This window comes from Petromyzon marinus, chromosome 10 (assembly GCF_048934315.1).
Source record: "Petromyzon marinus isolate PM22_M1 ecotype Great Lakes invasive population chromosome 10, UKy_Petmar_22M1.pri1.0, whole genome shotgun sequence".
Classification (NCBI taxonomy): Eukaryota; Metazoa; Chordata; class Hyperoartia; order Petromyzontiformes; family Petromyzontidae; genus Petromyzon; species Petromyzon marinus.
This window is the reverse complement of record NC_133676.1, coordinates 14,339,496-14,359,501: the sequence shown is the minus strand read 5'-3', so window position 1 is coordinate 14,359,501 and position 20,006 is coordinate 14,339,496. Positions and strand designations below refer to the sequence as shown.

The window sequence follows — 20,006 nt, the reverse complement described above, 5'->3', positions numbered from 1 at the left end:
TGAACAAAATATGTGAAGGTGCATTATAATTTGGCCAATGCACGTAATAATATTATTTGTAAATTATGGGTGATTTTCAGAAGCAGAGATTTTAGATTTTCAGATATTAAGGACAATTTCGAATCTTTGTTGAATTTTCGGACCACGTATATTATACCCTCAAGCTTCTTGTCTCTATGCTGGCAATAGCGACGCTACCCCATGCCACGGGAGGCCACTTCTGATAAAGTATGGAAATTACATCATATTAGTGACGTACGACATTTCACATCTAGGCTAGATTTTCTTCTTTTTCTGATTCATTTGGAAAAATGGAACACATCGCAACTGTGCATCTCAAGTTGCCTTTCTGCTTGTACATTTTGGGTCACTTTTGTTGAGGTTGCTATCGTAATTTCTCGCACTCTACGATTCACATTGGATAATGGATAATGTGCTCTAATTCCCTAAGTAAACCTCCTACATCTGCAGCTCCAGATTCAAAAGGATGTGGGTGGGTGTGATGCATTTAAGCACATACATGGGTTTCCAATAGTGTTTTTTTACAGATGCACCTCGTGTCTGTCTAAATTTATTTGTACACATCTCTGCCTGTCTATCCAACTCTGTCCGTCCGTCTTTCATCTGTTGAATTCCATCCACAGTTTTTTTTAGGTGCACGTGTGTTGCTGATGTTTGCGTACATCACTCAAGTTGCTTTGGGAAATGTCAAGTCTAAATTGATATCCGAGTCAATTCTCACGTGTGACCCTTTGCTTAACAGAAACAAGTGGCACATCTGTATGCATTTATTTGTACGAGCATAAATCCTTTATGCAGGGAAAATGAGATTGATTGGGGATGGCTTGTTAATAATGAGATTCTATAAACAGAAAAATCCATGCAATCAGTGGAATGATGAAGAGCAATACAATTACTCTAATCGCAAATTTTATTGTCCATGTTTTCAATCTGCATATGTGGTTGTGATATGTATTGAAGCTGATGAATTATGATAAGCTTTGATGTACCAAATTAACTAATAAACTGTTATCAAAAGGAATTTGCATTTAAATAATATTTGTGCATACAAAACGTTGCAAATTATTTAATATGCTATGAAAATGTAATGGTAGACCCCTACGGTAGTGGTGAGTGTTAGACTTTTTAAAGATGGTAAATAAGTAATACATTTAATTGTCATAAACATTACATAAACAATAAAATCGTGTGGATTTGTTAGAGCCATGTATTATCTTGTGTTTTTGGTTGGAATACAGTACTTTGCACTGAGTGGTTGTGATGCCGATGTTCTGTATCCCAAGGTTCTTTGTTTGCATGGTATACGATCGACAAACACAGCCAGAGAGTCAAATGTGCAAGTCACATCTGGAAAGCCGAAAAGGACGGACGCCGTCCATTAGCAGCCACTATTAATCATCGTGTTTAGGCCGTGGGAGGATTTTTTTTGCTATTTACAGCTTCCTAATGGCACCATTATTATCAGGAGAATATTTAATCATACACTCAAGGAAGCATATAATAGGTTTAGAAAGTGCGTCATGCAGATTATTCTGCGGTGTCTACATAACTGCATTTGCTAACGTTGGCTACAAATATGAAAAAGGGATTGTATGGGAAATTAAATTCAATGCACAGTTGTTTATAGGTCATCATATGGCAAATATTTGTTTTTTTATACTTATTCTTGGTTCTATCGGTAAAGTCACGTAGAAGGGAAACAATAAAATAATAAAAATATAAAACAATAAAATTATCACGACGTTTCGACTGCAACACAAGCAATCATCATCAGGTGTGAAAACCACAGCAGGAAAATTTTTAAAAAGTGGCGGGTTTTTGTTTTAACGTTAGCACCACGGAGAGCGATTTGGCAGTTATTCAGATGGACGAGTCCATCTATGTTCGGAAAAGAGGAGGGGGGAGACGAAAATAATGTATGCGGTCTGAAAGCCACCGTAAGCGTGAACAATCAATTAAGACCCGAAATGGTTTATCACATCCTTCCAATGATTGCTAAGCCAGAATTCATCTTCTCGGTTGAAATTGTCTCTGTATATGTGGATAGCCTCATGAACGAATCTCTCATGGTAGCCAGATGGCTTGCAAAGAACCTCTTGTCTTGGAGAAGTCAATGTCATGTGAGCCTACTGAATTATAACAGTGATCTGCCATGGCCGAGGTGTTGGTCCTACCGTGTTTTAGGTCTGCTTTGTGTTCACGAATGCGGTCTGAGACATGTCGTTTGGTTTCTCCAATGTAACTACTACCACAGAGGCAACGTAGTTTGTAGACGCCAGGGTACTGTATGTCCAGAATCACATCTTTTACAGATGGAACCAGATCACGGATTTTATGTAATGTGTTGAATCGGACCTGGATCTTGTGTTTGTTCAAGATTTTGGAGATCTTTTTTGTGATCCCCGCAATGTAGGGTAAAGTGATCGTTTTGAAAGGCTCCTCAAGAGGGTCGTTCTCCATGGTTGGAGTGATAGCTTTGCGGATTGTGTATTCGGAGTAACCATTAGCCTTAAGAGCTTGGTGTATGTGCTTGAGTTCACTGGCTATGTGTTCCTGGTCGGATATGCATTGGGCTCTATGGTGCAGAGTCTTGATGAGGGAATTCTTCTGGGATGGATGGTGGGAATCCGGTTTTAGGTAAGCATCTGTATGGGTAGCTTTTCTGTAGACAGAGTGGCTCATTGAACCATCAGGTCTCTTTTTTATTAGGACATCCAAAAAAGGTAGCTTGCCATATTTTTCGACTTCCATGGTAAATCTGATGGCTGGGTGTATGGAATTGATGTGGTCGAAGAATTGTTCTAGAGCAGGCCGGCCATGTGGCCAGATGACAAGTGTCATCCACGTACCTCTTGCATAAGGTTGGGCGCAGAGTGGCAGTCTGGATGGCGTCAGTCTAAAATTTCTCCATGAAAATGTTGGCTACAACCCTCCTCTTTTCCGAACATAGATGGACTCGTCCATCTGAATAAATGCCAAATCGCTCTCCGTGGTGCTAACGTAAAAAAGCCACTTTTTGCAAATTTTCTTGCTGTGGTTTTCATACCTGATGATGTTTGCTTGTGTTGCAGTCGAAACGTCGTGAGAATTTTATTGCTTTATATTTTTATTATTTTATTGTTTCCCTTCTACGTGACTTTACCGAAAGAACCAAGAATATGAATCCCTGCAGTCACGAAAGCTTTAAATTTAAAAAAAAATGTATACTTGTTACAATTGTTTTTTTAACTATATAATTGAGGAGACCATCTAGCAGTGGATAGGTTGCTGATGATACATGCTTTTTACAGGAAGAAATTTTAGTTTGTTTTGTGTTTTGGATTGTAATATATGATATCACACTTGGATTCATAAACTTTTAAAGCCTCTACATACAAATTTTCATGGGCCTAGATAAAAAAAAAGTAAAAACAAATATTTTACCTCAAAATTTGGGGGATCCAAAATGAAAAATGTTGCTTTTGATTTTCTTTCTCGGTGTAAGAATAGAATTGACACAATTTTTTTCTTTCTCTAAATTTCAGCTTTCTATATATTCATGCCCATCTTACGCACTCTGCATATGTGAATAACGTACAAGTACATTTATTTGAATCTATGTTTGAAATATGCTGCCAAATCCAGTTTAAATAGAGATTTGGTGATGAAGAGAGTTTCCAAAATTCTCCACTACTCCCTTCGGAAAAAAATAAAGAAATGTGACAATCGAATGAGGAGGAATATATTGAGAAGTATGCTTTTGGCATCTGGGCAACCACAAGGAAATGGGAGATGACGTCGTGTTTTTGTTTGGTACTTAATCTTGGCTCTTTTCATTAGGAGCGCAGCTTGTCGGGGCAATTTACCATTTCCTTAAGGGTTTTTGTTGCTGCTTTGTTTTGGTCACACGTGATTCCTTAATAAGAGTTCGCATGGAGCTAACGGCCATAGCAATTTAAGTTAAATTTCTATGAGAAATTAAACCGTGTGTTTATTGCATGGAGATAGCTCCAAAAAGCCACCTCTGTTTTTCTCTCCCACCAAAAAATGTAGCAGAGCTCTTGGTTAATTGCCTCTTCTAAAACTGTGACATTTACGTCGCAAGTTACCTTTGACCTATTATTAAAATATCTCATCTTGATATGTTATAAAAGGCTGTACTATATTGGTAATACAAACCACTAACAATGTCAACTTAAAAATCTGCAATATTTAGTTGTATTCCGACTCTAACATAATGTGGAAGTCGTACAAGTTTCTGTTGTATGTGCAGATGACTACAACATATGCTTAACCCGCAACCTCACTTGAACGATTTGGTTTCCACGTAAAAAGACTATTTCCCAAGAGATCTGCAATGCACACTTAATAAATAAAAAAAGCCTTCAAAATGTAATCGTTATTAATGTGTGCCCTCTCATCATAGTAATTCGATATGTTTTCAGTGTTGTCCCACTTTGTTTGGGATAACGTTCGACGTTTTTCCAGGACAAGGAGTAAAACGTCGGACATTGTGCCGAAACAACCCGCGCACACATCTGGCGGTAATCGAATGCAACCGCAAAAAAAAACGACGCAGCAGTCCCCCTTTCAATGTTGGTGTTGGAATCGCTGGACCTGTTTTTTTTTTCTTTCTGCTTTTCAAAACATGCATTGGTTTCCATGTTTTTCTTCACAGTCTTGCTTTTTAATCCATAATAAAAGTTTTTTTTGGGGTTAGATCGTGTAAATATAAACGTGTCATTAAACCCGCCGCCACCCGACACAAACCCATTAGTAAGGTTTGTCACGTAAACAAAACGTGCCAATCCGTTACCCGTTCAGCACACCAATGTATTGGAGACTAAACCCACAACATTTACAATTCTAGTTCGACGTTTCACCGGCAATTACAACCAGTCTCATCAAGCGACAGCCTACGTGTGTAATGTTCTCATAGTCTTGTTGACAAATGTCCATGACTCTTTTTGAAAACACCGTTCAGTACAACTATTTCTACCTGCAAAGATTTTAGGCTAAATTTCATTCACAAAAAGACATTATTTTCTCTGAGGCAGAACAAAAAATTGTGGATAAATGTGGATTAAAGGAAATTAGCACATTGTCTCTTATTTGCGAAGACAAATCACAGAAAAAGAATGAATTGCATAATTCGGGCAGATACATTTCAGGTGCGTCAAGTCTGTGGTTAAAAGAGTCAAATAGAATTTGCTGCCCAAGTAATCTTATCTGAAAAAAAATGTAAGGATAACTGTGAGATGCAGAATAAGTGTAGTGTTGCGTGACATGCCTCATGGCAGTGGCATGATCAGATAACGCGAGTGGCAAATAACAATCATCCGCAGCTTCTTGTCATCGTCATCATCGTCCGTTGTCACCATCCTCATCTCTTGATCCTTCACATCAGCATTGTCGTCATTGCCATCATTGCCATTATTAGACACGTCCTCTCCGTTGCTGGAAGACGAAGCTTTCCCTTGCAACATTTCCGTCCCCCGCGATGCCTGCGATAACCCCACAATCCATCCCACACCCACGTCTTGCTGCCGTGGTCATCCTCTCGGGCGTGTTCTCAGCCTCGTCGGACGCGCAGCGCACACCGCGGGAGACCACGCGCAGGGGGAGACTGCGTGCAAGCACTCGGCAAGAGAGAGAGAGTGTGAGATTTTACTCGGGTACGGGAAGAGACAGAGACGGCACACGGCAGGAGGATTGCATTGCGCGCTAACGCGCACGTTGGGAGATCGTGCACGTTGGGAGATCGTGCACGTTGGGAGATCGTGCACGTTGGGAGATCGTGCACGTTGGGAGATCGCGCACGTTGGGAGATCGCGCACGTTGGGAGATCGTGCACGTTGGGAGATCGTGCACGTTGGGAGATCGTGCACGTTGGGAGATCGTGCCAAGGCAGGGGAGCCTGTGAGCGGCCACTCGGCGGCGAGACGGCACAAGCGCCGTTGTTCATGAGATGTCAGTACGGCAATTGGGTACACGTGAATCCATCCATGGACATTTGTGCTCTCATCTCACGCGCATGGGTTTTCTCTGGACGCTCCATGTCTATTGTCACGTGCAAAATGCTCAATTTAAATAGTGTTTTTTAAGATCAGTAAACGGCAACAGCAAATAGCAGCAGCATCGTTATCATCATCGTTGCTGGAATCTTCATCATTATTAACACATCGTCATCTGCCCATTATCATGACATGATTAATTCATTGCCTGTGGTGACCATTTCTGGGTAGGCCTCTTAGAAGTGGATAATCGGATGACTTTGCCGCGCAGCGACTCTCGTCTGTGAGCACCCTCCCAGTAATAACTCCTCTTACCCACAGATAAATGCAGACAATAGGAACACAATCCCCATGCTCATGGATACTGGGGAAGGGCGGATACAATAGGCTCGCGGATAAGAGGTGTTCTTCCTGTATTTGAGAATGCCACTCTGCGGTTCGCACTGTCAGCAGCATCCAGTTGCAGCCTTTGTGAAGACGTTCACTGAGCATCCAAATGGCTATAAATATTCCATCTACTCTTTCAACATCAATCCCCATCCCCCCACAGTCCATCCTTTGCCAGTATGAGGCGTGGGTGACAGGCAGTCCAGTCACAAAAGAATGCACTCAGCCTCCAATAACGTGGCATTTACGCCTCACTACTGATTGCAAAATGCCACGAGCTTTAGCGCTTTTAACCGGTCTAGATGTGTTTAATGGGTTCTAATAAGCAGGAGGAATGTGGGAGATATACAGTAGTATCGTCATTGCTAAAGTGTACTGGTGGTTGTCAATGTGTTGCATACATCGACTTGAACTCGGCATGATGGAAACATTTATTATGGCCATTATCTTCTTCATTGTTTAGACAGTGCTTATAATTTGGCTTGCATAAGGCTGAGCAGTCACATCTTTGTGTGCATCCTATTCCGCTCAAAAGGCACACTGTGTAACACGATGTAATTGCTATCAAAAGTGATCAGTTGCCGTGGCGTAATAAAGCACTTGTGCCATTTGGGGGACATGCCATATTCATCTCAAGAGCATTACATTATTTTCCGAATGTTCTGACATTAGAATGACGCACTATTAGGACCACTCGGGACTCCCACTCGGATCACCGGCTGATGTTTCATGGTGCAGGAATGACCTGATTCCAGTGTGGTATTCCGGCAAGATGGGATGATGCGTGGAGCCTGGCCAGTCTAGTGAAAGCCTGGGCTATACATGAAGAAAATAAGTGTATAGCCTAGCACATGCATGCAGAAGCTACGTGTGTATGAACCCTTGCCTATAAACTACGTGTGATCCTGATCCTATATCGCTCGACACCAATGTTAACCGTTGGCCATTATGAAGAATCGAACTCGGGCAATCGTGTTTATGTCCTGCATTGGCAGTGGTCCACAAGCAAGCACAATGAACAAACACACACACTGCCTTAAAATAAAATATAAGCGGCGTTTCGGGCAACGGCCCTTCTTCACAGCACATAGAGGCCAGAGAGATAGTAATGATTAAAGGCTGCACGTAACACCTTGCGGCCTGATGAGAAGTACATTTTGATCTCTTCTGATTTTGACTTAAAACTTTCGTGACTGCAGGAATTCATATTCTATGGTTATTTCGGTAAAGTCACGTAGTTAGAAAAAAAGAACAAATAAATAATTAAAATAAAGTGAATACAATGTTCACTTTATATGTATGATTTTGTTCTTTTTTTTCTATCTACGTGACTTTACCGAAAGAACCATAGAATATTTTTTTCTGATGACAAGTTTTTAAATTGGCATATAGTTACCTAATAGCAACTAATATTGAGTACTAGTTTCGGTTGGTTTCCACCTTATTTGCTCTTGGCCACTCTTTTATTGCCAATCTTTTTTTCGAGAGCGAAAAGGCCCCCCACACATTGACCTTTGGTCTGCGCCCATGGCAAAGCACGCAAGCTCTGTTCTGTGCACGAAAAAAGCAGAGGCAAGAAATACTAAAGGAACGGATACAATCTGCAGTATGCCAAGGTCTGGCAGAACATTGTGTACTGTTGTATCTGAAAGCCATTGACCGTGCTGCTGCTGTAGTAAAAAAATAAAACAGTTTCACCTGGAGATCACTTCCATGAAAATTGTTGCATCTTCTGTTGGGAGAAAAATAATCCAGTGACGATAAGAAACCATATCATGCTCTCGTCTAGCTTGTTGTTGCCATTGTTAGAAAGTTACTATTTATAAACGCGATAAATGTGCCTGCTCACAGTTAAATATTTTCCCTGTTTAAGTGCTCGCAAAGTCCGGCCCACGAGGCCTGAACACTTTTACCATTTTAACACATTTACCATTTTACAACCCGTGTATATCACCTGTTATGATTACCCACAAAATTAGCTACACGGCATTATCGCCGCACTTAATACCTTTCTGTGCATCTTAGCTCATGCCTTTCATGCTGTGCCGTGCGTCTCCATTGTGCGCCTTCTCAGGTTTATTCTGTGCGCGCACAACGCCTTTGCGATTGCATGGCTGTGACGTTGTGTGTTGGCCGTATTGGCTGCAATTCCAATTGAGCTTCGACGTGCCTTTTGACGTCCTGCGCAAGGCACGTTCGCCTATTTGTGTATGCACCTATTTGAGTATGCACGGCGGCAGTGCGCTAATGTTTTTAGGTTACGCCCGTGCGTGTGCACTCGTTTCATGCGTGCATACGCATCATGGGAGTATTCCGATGATTTCAATTGGGATACCAGTGGGCTGTTATATGTTTCGAATACCATACATCAACCGTGCAGCATAGCTGAAATTGGGTATGTCCAGCAAATGTGACAAAGGACACCGCCTTATTTTTGTCTTTTGTTAAACCGTGGAGAGATGTGATCCTGCAATCACAAATACAGTGTGTTCATTTGTACGAGATTCGCATATACAGTATTCATGTGTCCAGTGCAGTATATGGTATTGTGTATTTGTTCCATGTGTATGCGTGTGACGACTTGCTCTTGATATGTTTATCACAGAAGCATGCAATTACACTTTTCAAAGCAGTGTACGTATATAATGATGTGCATCAGATATATTTTTAAAATGCCCAATGTTTGCAAACATGTATTAAATGCTATATTGTAATTGTCTCATGTAGGGAAGTTATTTCATGTTTATTCTACATGTATACTGATTGTCGCACAATGTATCTCAAAAGCGCATTACCTTTTACTGTATTTGTTTTGCTTGCAATTCCAGTCTATCAATGTCTGGAAAGTAAATTACTTCGTATAATTTTAGATTCATTTTGGGAAAAAAAATTGCAACTGATTGCTCTTTATTGATTTGTTGATTTAACCTCGGCTTCTTAGATATTAAGCCGAGATGTATTTTATGCATCTCGGCTTATGGGGCAATGTCACATTCTAACAAAATAGATTGCATGTTCCATAGTAAATAGTGCATTATAATAGCGGCATAATATAACATAGCATTATATGTATGACAGATATAAATAAAGGAAATGCCTCATACGTGTCTTATTTTAATTTATTTGAACTGTATTGTTTTTAATATAGCCAAGCAATAAAACATGAGGTCTATTTTAGCGAAGTCGAGATGTTGTGCCTAAATTAACTATCGTATCTGGGATTTTATATAGTGCTTTCTTCAAAGTGCTTTACAAGAATTATGAATGGTACATTAGTATTGGCTGATGGGGAAAAGGGGGATGGGGTTTGAGTGTTGGGGAGAAGGGAGGGCAAGGAAGGGTGATATGGAGAGGGGCGAGGTTAGGAAGGGGAAAGATGGTTAAGGTATTTATGACGCGGACAGGAAGTATGTTCTCATTCGGAATCTGAAGCCAACAGTTTTGAATTAAAGGTGAACAAAGGTGCAGACCTGCAATTTATTGCTCATGCCACTGCTGGCAGGGAGGGGATATTTTACAAACACTTTCAGGATGTCCATAAGAGGTGTTTTGGGTTAGATCATGTAAATGTGTCGTTAAACCCACCACCACCCGACACAGCCGATTAGTAAGGTTTGTCACGTAAACAAAAAGTTTACGTGACAGCACACCGGTGTGCTGGAGAATAAACACAGCATTTACAATTATTTCAGGCTGGCCAGACGTCTTTGAAGGGGGTGAGAGTTATTCATACTTTACCCCACCACATCACCCGCTGATCATACCTGAGCTTTTGGAATAACCGTGTTGTTTAAAAAATAAATAGGTGCAATGGTCATTGTTGAACATTCTCTTACCAAATGAAAGAAAAACAAATTTCGCTTAAATTAACCATAGCACGTTCACTATGATGTGCTTGCTACATGTGTAGTGCAGTCCAACCACGTGGAGACAAGGAATACTACAAGTGCTGGATGCCGTTTATTAACACACGATCACACACTGCATCCTACACTCACTCCAGTGGAGGAGCACCCTATTCTCCGTCCTTCACTTGGACCTGGGATAATTATATACGTCAGGCCCTATTTCGGCTACCCCTAGGCTCTCTCACCCACCTGCCCCGGGGCGGAGGATCGGCCAACACCGCCCCGCGACGAGGAGAGAGAGAGAGACCTCTTCCAGCCGATCCTTACTCTGGCTCCACACGACGACCACGTGTCTGTCACGTGGTCCCCCTTAAGAACCCTCTCGGCAGCTCCTCCCCCCCAGCTCGGCCCCGCCCACTTTCCAGAAAGTGCTTTCCGAAAGTCCCCTTACCGAACCCGTGACGTTACGTCATCCTTGGCCTCGCATAACCCTCCACCAACTCGCACTTCCCCACGCTCATCCCTCATTGGCTACTCACAGTACTCCTCTACACATGTATGGTCATCGAAGCAAAGGAAGATACAACTAAATCAGAACATTTTCGAAGTACAGGATTCTCAACAAAATTTAAAGTGAAATGCATCAACCAATGGACTCTGTAATGGATACATTTGTCGGTGCAATCATTCAGGAGGAAGGACTTCGTTTCATATACTCACATTGCCAGAATTGCACAACAAATCCCTGATCAATAAACAAGACGTTAAAAGAAAATACGATGGATCTGAATGTTTATTGACTCTTCTCAATGTGATCTGCAACATTTGACGAAGAATGACCTTCAAATGAACTGCCATCAACTGACAGACGTTAATTAATTGCCGGTGTTTGCCTCCGTTAGCATTCAGGCTCGCACAATGGGGGAAAAAAAAACCTGCCAATATAATTGTGTACTTAGAAAAAATACTGCCAAGGCAGCCTTTATTGTGGCGAAGGGATGAAATAACGTACACAGGATTCAAAACCGTCCGAATAAAGTTTATCTTCACTGAAGCCATCCAGATCTCAACCTTGAACAAATATTGCCATTCTTGTCTGCTGTAAACGCTTAAATGGCAAAGACGCCTCTGATCCCTGACCCTATTAGCCGCGACTCTTATTATCAGCGGCAGCTGTATGGGGCACAAACTCTCCTATTATCTATGATTCTGCTATTCCCAATATTCTGGGCACACATTTGCACAGCATGTGCGCACATGCTGTGCTTCACAACACCCCTGAAATGTACTTCCTGTTATCAGTGATTTTTGTGTGTGGATAAGAGGAGTTACGTGGCAAAATACATCATATTACTCGCAGGTTTATCTGCGGTTATTGAGCTCCAGTTTTTCCAGCATGCACTTTGGCAATTATGTCATAGTTTATATTATCTGCAATTACATTTGAACAAATAAAACGGAACATATGGGATTTGCGAACTTTGCAGGTTAATACAATGATGATAAACAGTAAGCGGCTGCTCCTTTAAGCCCTCATGTTACTGCGGGAAAGTTTGTACATTGTTTATAATGTGCTATGTCGGAAATGTGAATAAAGCCATGTTGTAAAAATAAATAATAATTCATGGACTTAGGCTGGCTACGTCGTCGCTTATAGATAGATGGCGGCTGAAAGTCAAGAATAATGGATGTCATTCTGGAACACTTTCATGATGAGATGGAACTAATTAGCTCATGTACAGGTGGATTACTACACTGCAGAGTCGTGACAAATGTCGGCGGTTTGTGGAGGTCTTCATCCAGCAGTGGCTTGACAGGGTGACGATGGCAATATTTGCAATCGTGTGTCAAAAGCTATACGAAAGATTCTAGTACTGCACTGAAGTTATATACCAAAAAATACCAGCAGGGGGTAACTGTGAGCCACACTGTTTTGGTGGAAGTAAGTTGAGGGTGGCATGTTTTTTTGACCGTCCAGAATTTTCTTCCACTTTTTAGCCTTTTCTTTGGCGTCCATTATTGTGAGGGCTGGTTCTGGATCCTATCACGTGACTGTGCAACTCAGGGTTCCGATTGTTTTAACAGCTGCAATCTTCTGGGGTTGGATGCGAGCCATTGCGATGGCAATGTCAAATTTAAAACTAAAGCAGCCAATGCGGCATACATAGATCTCACAAAGACAGAGTGTGGGGTGGTGGGGGGGGGGGGGTGATTTAAAGTCGATTATTTGTTCGTCTGATCGATAACTATTAACTGTGCCCTTTAAGTTCCTAATACTAAAGTTTATGTTTGTGTTTTGGCCAGAGAGTATAACCATGGCCGTTGGGGGGAAAAAAACCCAATACATCACTGTTTATATATTAAAAAAACAATACATCACTGTTTATATATTAAAAAAAACAATACACCACTGTTTATATATAATGAAAAATTCTTTCCTGTTTTTTTGTCGCCACGTTTTGAGTTATTTTTACAACCTGATTTAGTATTGCAGGTTAAGTGCTTGTACTCAACTATATGTCACACTCTATTCCATTGGAAACCTCATTTTCCAGTAACAAAATATGATAATTGGTTATTGTATGTCACACTTTTAAGGATAAATAATTAATTAGTAATATAACGGAATAAATCGTATGTATCACTTATAATTATGGGCCGTCCATAAATGACGTCACGCGATTTTGGACGATTTTTGACCCCCCCCCCCCCTCGTAACACGGCGTCACAAAAAGTCAGACCCCCCCTCAAATATGACGTCACAAAGCTCTGCCCCCCCCCCCAAAAAAACACATTTCCATTTTGAAAATAAAACATGCTTCAAATCGCTTTAAACTATTGTCATTGTAGTGCGTGTTTAATGTGGCGCTGCACTCTGATGTTGTAGGAGTGTTGTTATAACAATTAGTGTTATAACAATTCTACATTTATTTAAAGTTGCGCATTTTCATGTGACGTCACATTTCTCACCCCCCCCCTCCTCGTCACACATCGTCACAAATGTCTGACCCCCCCCCCCCCCCAGGTGCGTGACGTCATTTACGGACGGCCCCTTAGTCACAAAATAAAATAGCTAATTTTTTTTATTTCAAATTTGTGTTTCTGCGCTGTGACTTGAACGAAGAGGAAAACCGATATCTAGACCCGTGGACTTTGCATACATGGGGCACAGTGGTGAAATATGCTTACCACTGCACTAACCGGTAACCCATACGGCAGCCACAGTACTTTGGTTTCTCGCATTCTTTGTTTCATTAATTGCATGGCAACAACGACGTGACAATAGACCGAACATCGCATCGTTCGTGTTAGCGTATTGTTGGCAGTAAATGTGGGCAATTAAGGCCCTCTGTGATTCACGCCAGTCACTGGTTCGCTGGTGCTCGGTCCACCCTCTTCATCAATCTCCCATCACGACCACCAGTGCTGCCCGTATGTGCACTTCACCGTTTGATTCTTCCACCAATATTGACGACTCGTCTTGTTATACTCCGGGTGAAGACACGTCTCTTTCCGCTTCTTCCCTTTGCCCTTCTCAACTTTGAATTGCCACTCCATAATCTATTTCCCCGAGATGGTATAACCTTGTACGATTCAGGAAATGTGTTTAACGCTTTTTGTGTTAAAACTTTAATGCAGCCGTGCTCGTTGTTGATGGCCACAGAGTGTTCTTTGTGCCTTTGGCCCTGTGCTTAGCATACGAAATGAAAAACGACATTTGGCAACCAATGAGCACGACAAGAAATGCTAAAGATACAGAAATCGCACACTAACATCGTGATGATTAGCATAGCATTTATAAACAAGAAAGTACTGCACTCGTGAAAAGCAGGGCATTAAGGGGTCATTTTTAGGACATTTGTAAATCTAAAACGCGCCTGCTTTTGTGTGTACATGCAGTATGCATTTCTTCCATTGCCTGCAAATACATTGAGAAGCCTTCCGTCACACTTTGGGGCATTTTTGCATTTGCTCATTGTGCTGCACAGTGGTATATGCAGCATGTTGCAATACATCACCAAGAATTGAAATTTAGAGATGGTGTGACCTCCAAATAGTACAATCCTTAAGGAAATGCAGTTCCGCATATTTTATGGTTACACTACACTTTGGGGCGGGTGGGATAAACGATTGCTTAGTCCAAAGCCCTGACAGATGGTTTCCTTTCTTTGGAAGTTTGGCATTTTCAAAATTGTATGAACATGTTTATTTTTTACATGCTTGAATATATTTTTTAACAGAATGCTAGACATTTGTTCGAAATGGCCATTGAAATTAAGATTGGCAAAGATGATTTATTTTAACTTGGGTTCTTCACACCTTTTAAAGTGTTCAATGTTCACTGGGAAAAAAATATGTAACTTTCAATGTGAAATACTTTCATAGTGATCTTTTTTGCTTTACATTCGTTTGAATGACATTAAACCTTTGATTTAAAGCTTTCGTGACTGCAGGGATTCATATTCTTGGTTCTTTGGGTAAAGTCACGTAGAAGGGAAACAATAAAATAATAAAAATATAAAACAATAAAATTCTCACGACGTTTCGACCGCAACACAAGCAATCATCATCACAAGCAATCATCATCAGGTGATGATTTTGTGTGATGATGATTGCTTGTGATGATGATTGCTTGTGTTGCGGTCGAAACGTCGTGAGAATTGTATTGTTTTATATTTTTATTATTTTATTGTTTCCCTTCTACGTGACTTTATCGAAAGAACCAAGAATATGCCATTAAACCTTGTTTCAGTGTGTGTTTTTCCACCTTAAATATTAACAAGTGACAAGCAGTGTGATTTATGTTAACCATCCGTGGTCTACAGCCAATTCAAGTTTTATATATTATTAGAAGAAAATGTATAATTGCATTTGCGATGTTGGATTGAAATTTTATGCTTTCCAACCAAGGTTGTACGTTCACCTTCTTTTGCACCGTACGTAGCTAACCGTGCTAATTGGAGGTGTCGTTGAAAACATGCACGCATTAGCGCTGTCAGTCTTTCTGTTAATCTGTCTGTTACAAGGGGTCATAACTATCATAAAGATGCTCCAATATAAATACAACTTTAGCGTAAAGTTGTGTCGCTGTAAGGGAAATACCCTTTAGAAACCCTTAGAACTGTGAACATTGGTTAATGATTTATACAAAACAATTGGTGATTTAAAAAAAAACCTGACAGTTTGCAAGCCTTTTCGGCCAAGACAATGACGTCACACGCCATGTAATCGCTCATCTCTGCACGACATCGCGTGTGACATCGGCTCGTGATGTCACACATCACGCACCGTTTGGTGTCATCTGTTTTTGTGACCTTATCGTTGACTAAATATTTCTCAGGACAAATGTGTTGGAAAGGATTACAGAATCCGTTCATATGCATCATTGTCTTAATTGTTTCCTACTTGAAAAAAAACCATGTCATATCGTAATCCAACCGCAACATCAGCTGTGGGATTTTATTTCGTCATCAGCCAATTGTGTTAGAGGGCATCTGCTAATTCGGAAAACAAACGCATACATTGTTTTGCGTTTATGATTAAAACGTTATCATGATTTAATTTGTGTAATTACAGTATTTTCATTGCAGTTGTGATTGATGAAAGCGTCATTATACTGTACCGATAAAAAATAATTTGCAATACTGGTCTGGAAATAATTGAATTGTGGCTTTCTAAGCCAAAATTGATTTTTTTTTAGCCATAACTATCATGCAAGTAAAATTACTAAGTCTTTCCCCCCCCCACAGGTCTTGTTACCTCCACTTCAAGGGATAGATGTGTGTGTGTGTGTGCACTTGCAATGCATTGCGTGCACGGGTGCTTGGCTTGTGCGGTTTGTCTTGAGGGTTTAAAAAGGACCATTGCTTGAAATTACAGAAACATAGTTAGCTGAACCAAAAACAGTGGGGGTGGAAAAACACATAGGCCACGGGGCTATGCTAAAAGCCGACTGAGTTAACGTCTGACAAATTTCAACTGAAAGTCTTTCAGCAAGAAGGAAGATGCGAGAGATGACGGTGACTTCGTGAACTCCAATCATTTACAAGGCTCCCATCTTGGGGAGCCCTAGGGGTAGCTTTGCTGCTGCTGTGGTACCAAAATAAAAGTCCAAGCTTCTGAACAATGGCTTATTTGCTCAATGAGCCCACAGCTTGCAAAATGCATTAATTACCTTTAGACCTGGCATCGTCCTCTCTAAAAAAAGACATTCTTGCAGATAAGCAACAGTGCCTTGTCTTACCATGCCTCACTACCCCCTATATTTGTAAGTGCTTCAGTGGTTCAGTCCACACTGCTCTGTTAATGCATGTGAATGTCACTTTGGTGCTGGTGGTGGGTGGGGGGGAGTGGTGGTGGTAAAATGCGAGAGAGTGATGGATGTGTGTAAACCCACCCTCTCGAAGGCACCAACCAATTGCACGGAGGAATGGAAGCAGGCGGGCGGGGAGGCAGAGAGAGAGAGAGGGGCAGGCACGCTGGTGTGTGTGGGGGATATATGGGAGGGACTGGGGATGCAGGGGAGGAGGAGGAGGGTTGACGGTGGGGTCTGGGCGGAGGGAAGTGTGTGTGTGTAGGACAGCCTCCTCTGTGCATTGTGTGAGCAGCGAGTGCCCTGCGTGCAGCTAGTCGTCGGTGGCGAGAGGCGCAAAGAGGCGAAGGGGGCATCGCGCAGCGTGGCTTGCCTCCGGCTGCATCACGCATGCCATTAGGGGTGTGCTGAGCACAAAAACAATCCCTTTGGCCGGCGGGTGAGAAGGAAGCCCCCCCCCCCCCCTCTTTCTGAACCGTAGCTCTTGCCACGCCGTAGTTGCACCAAGGAGGGAGGCTCCTTTATTCGCGGATCCCCGTGGCACGGGCGGTCTGCAGGCTGCAGGCTCGGTCCGTGCCTTGGTCGTTGCGAGCTCCCCCGTTGTTTGCCTGGTCATGGCCAGCTCTTCGACAGCCGCCACCCTGCTGCTGCTGCTCCCGCTGGCTTGCTGGGGATTTCTGCATCTCGCAAGCAGAGCTGCTGCGGTGGTCAACAGGGCTGAAGGTAACGGTGGATTTGTCTTGTAGGTGTGTGGGGAGCTTTTTTTCGTGTTGCCTTTTCGTTTTGTCTTGTGTGCCTTGTCTGTTCTTGGGGACCGTTGAGCCCCACTCCGATGTGTTTTGCACGCGAGAACAACAGATGATTTGAAATTGCAGTTGAAATACATTTGTGTGAAATGTATAAATAGGCGTTGAATCTTGTATTGCACGTGGTTCTATTTAGTGATGTATTGAATTAGTTTGGGGGTGGACTTGGTTTACACAAAAAAGCAGTGAAAAGAAACAAAGATTTAACTATTTTTTGTTTATGAAAGCGTAATGTTTGAGACACCACAAAAGCGTCAACGTAAATTGGCAGCATTACATCACATTGTCTCGACCTATTCAGGGGCTTAGAATGGGGTTGTTATTTTTTTGACTTGTTAAGTAGACGGATACGTGGTGTTGATATCAAGATTTCCCCCCCCCCCCCGGTTCCCTTTTCGCGTTTATTTAATAACATTTTTTTGGTTTGCTGCCGTGAGATTTAAGCTTCGAAAAAAAAAAACACGCTTTGGTTTACCCCGATACATAGGTGGGCTTATCAGATGCACGGGTCAGACCGCTTCTCGCTTGTACAGATGGCAGAACCACATGCCCCCCCGCCCGCCTCCTTGTCTAATGGTGGGAAGGGGCTGGTGAAGCTTGTCATCTGCCTCTTGTTTGAAGTCTTGCCGTATCCACATGCGCCTCTGTGCCCCACCCCCGTCCTTCTCATTCCTCGCCTGCACCACCGTACGTACGTAGCCTACACCACTGCAAAGCTCCATTATTGCTTCCCCCCCCACCACCGAAACCGAAGCCTGCCCTTTTTGCTTTGGACCAGAAAAATGGTTAAAAAAAAAGGGGAAAAGTATATTGGGATCGAACGGCTTCTCTTTTTTTTTCTTCATTTGCCAACGTACGTTTTAAACACTGGCCCGAATGTAATATGTACAATGTACAGTCTTTTAATTATAATATTTACTTCAGAATGATTTTTTTACCGAGTTGCCACACTCGTATGCTCATGTTCGTGGAGGTAATTGATGTTAGGCTGGTTTAACGGCTTCGTTCAGTCTGTCTGAAAACTGCCCAGAGAACTCTCGCACGCATAACGGGGGAATACAGTGACGTCCCCCCCCCAAAAAACAAAAATCTATAACAAAAATCTATAATAAATAGGTCAGAAAACCTAATTGCTCTACAGCCATCTGGTGGCCACTTCACAGGCCTACACGTTGCGAGTGTCGCCCACATGCTTTGAGATGTGCGGTGCACCACCGCCTGAACGTTGCTACGATTCGCAACTGCATGTGCCACCTAGCCACCGGCGGTGATTCATGATGGGCACGCGTAATAAAGTATATTAAGACTCGAAATAAACCCGCGTGCCATTGTCCCCGTCGGTAAACAAGAAAACTAGAGTGTACACTGTAGTCGCAGCATAGGCGCTATGTGAAATGGAAGTCGCAAACTTTTCTGTAGCTTTCTTCTGATGCGGTCTGGCCACAATGCTGGATTCCTGAGCAAATTAGAAGCGTGTGTTTGTAGGGACGTTTTGAGCAGAGGGCTTGCCCCCCCCCCTCTCTCTCCACAGCTCTCTTCCCATTGCCTCCATCACACCCCCCACCTCCAACATCCCTTGCTCACCATCCTACCCCCACACTCTCTCTCTCCTAATACTCCCCCCCCCGTCAGCAGCCACAACTGGGCAGTGTGTGTGTGCGGTTTAGAGTGTGTGCTTTGGGGATGGCGGGAGGGGAAAAGTGGTCCAGATTTTTGCGTTGAGCTGTGCGGGCTTGTGTGGGGTAGTCTGGATGTAATTGTTTTTGTTTCAGGCGACTGGAAATTTTCCTCTCGGTTTTTTTTTCTTCCCTTATTTGGAATTCTACATCACATCGATGTAAGAGTCGCATCACATTTGATGTAAAAGTGACGTTTTAAAGTACAATTTTAGTTTTTCATGTTATATTGTCTACTCATTGCTGATATATAGGAAATGCATTTTTTTATATAAAAAAAACTACGTAAACGTTATAAATTCTGGTTATAATTTTCCAGAATCTCCCACCGATCATCAGCCAATGTCCATCCACTGTTGGTTGAAGGCCTCCCCACGCCGTGACCACTACCCCGACCCCTCTCCCCATGGCCCAGCTCTGCTGCCCATCCATCTCGCTGCAGCACGTGGACCTGTCCCGGCGCTCCATCCACCGCACGATAGAGCGACATCTGCGATTTTTGTCCTACGGCTGCCATTCTGTCACCAGTCTCGCGGACACAACCCCCGTTTCGCGACGTGTCCTTGCCCCAGTCCTTTTAATTGTCTTAATCGTCAACAATATGGTTCTCTCGTATATGCCATCCTCCGCTTTTCATCTGCCATCGCATCATTGCAGTGAAGTTTCACTTGCTGAACAGACACAGCAGTCGTCTTAAAAAAAAATTATGATTAAATGGTTCGGGGCCGTCCATAAATGACGTCACGCACCGAGGGGGGGTGGGGGGGGTCAGACATTTGTGACGATGTGTGATGAGGGGAGGGGGGGGTTGAGAAATGTGACGTCACATAAAAATGCGCAAATTTAAATAAATATAAACACGTTCTACTTAATTAAATATACTTTTTAATGCATGTTTTCTCCTACAACATCGGAGTGCAGCACCACATTAAGTACGCACTACAGTGACAATAGTTTAAAGC

At 42.4% G+C, this 20,006-nt stretch overlaps 1 protein-coding gene across 10 annotated transcripts in view; it reads left to right on the top strand.

Annotated features, from left to right (window-relative positions):
- LRP1 (LDL receptor related protein 1) overlaps positions 1-20,006 on the top strand; it is a 313,912-nt gene that overhangs the window by 27,221 nt on the left and 266,685 nt on the right. For 2 of the 10 annotated variants that reach the window (XM_032951133.2, XM_032951132.2), the window contains exon 1: positions 16,773-17,285. The exons of the other annotated variants lie outside the window; for them this stretch is intronic. In XM_032951133.2, coding sequence (XP_032807024.1) covers positions 17,177-17,285 — 109 coding nt within the window. In that variant the 5' untranslated portion in view covers positions 16,773-17,176. Of the gene's footprint in view, positions 1-16,772; positions 17,286-20,006 lie in introns of those variants that run through there. 10 annotated transcript variants of the gene reach the window in all.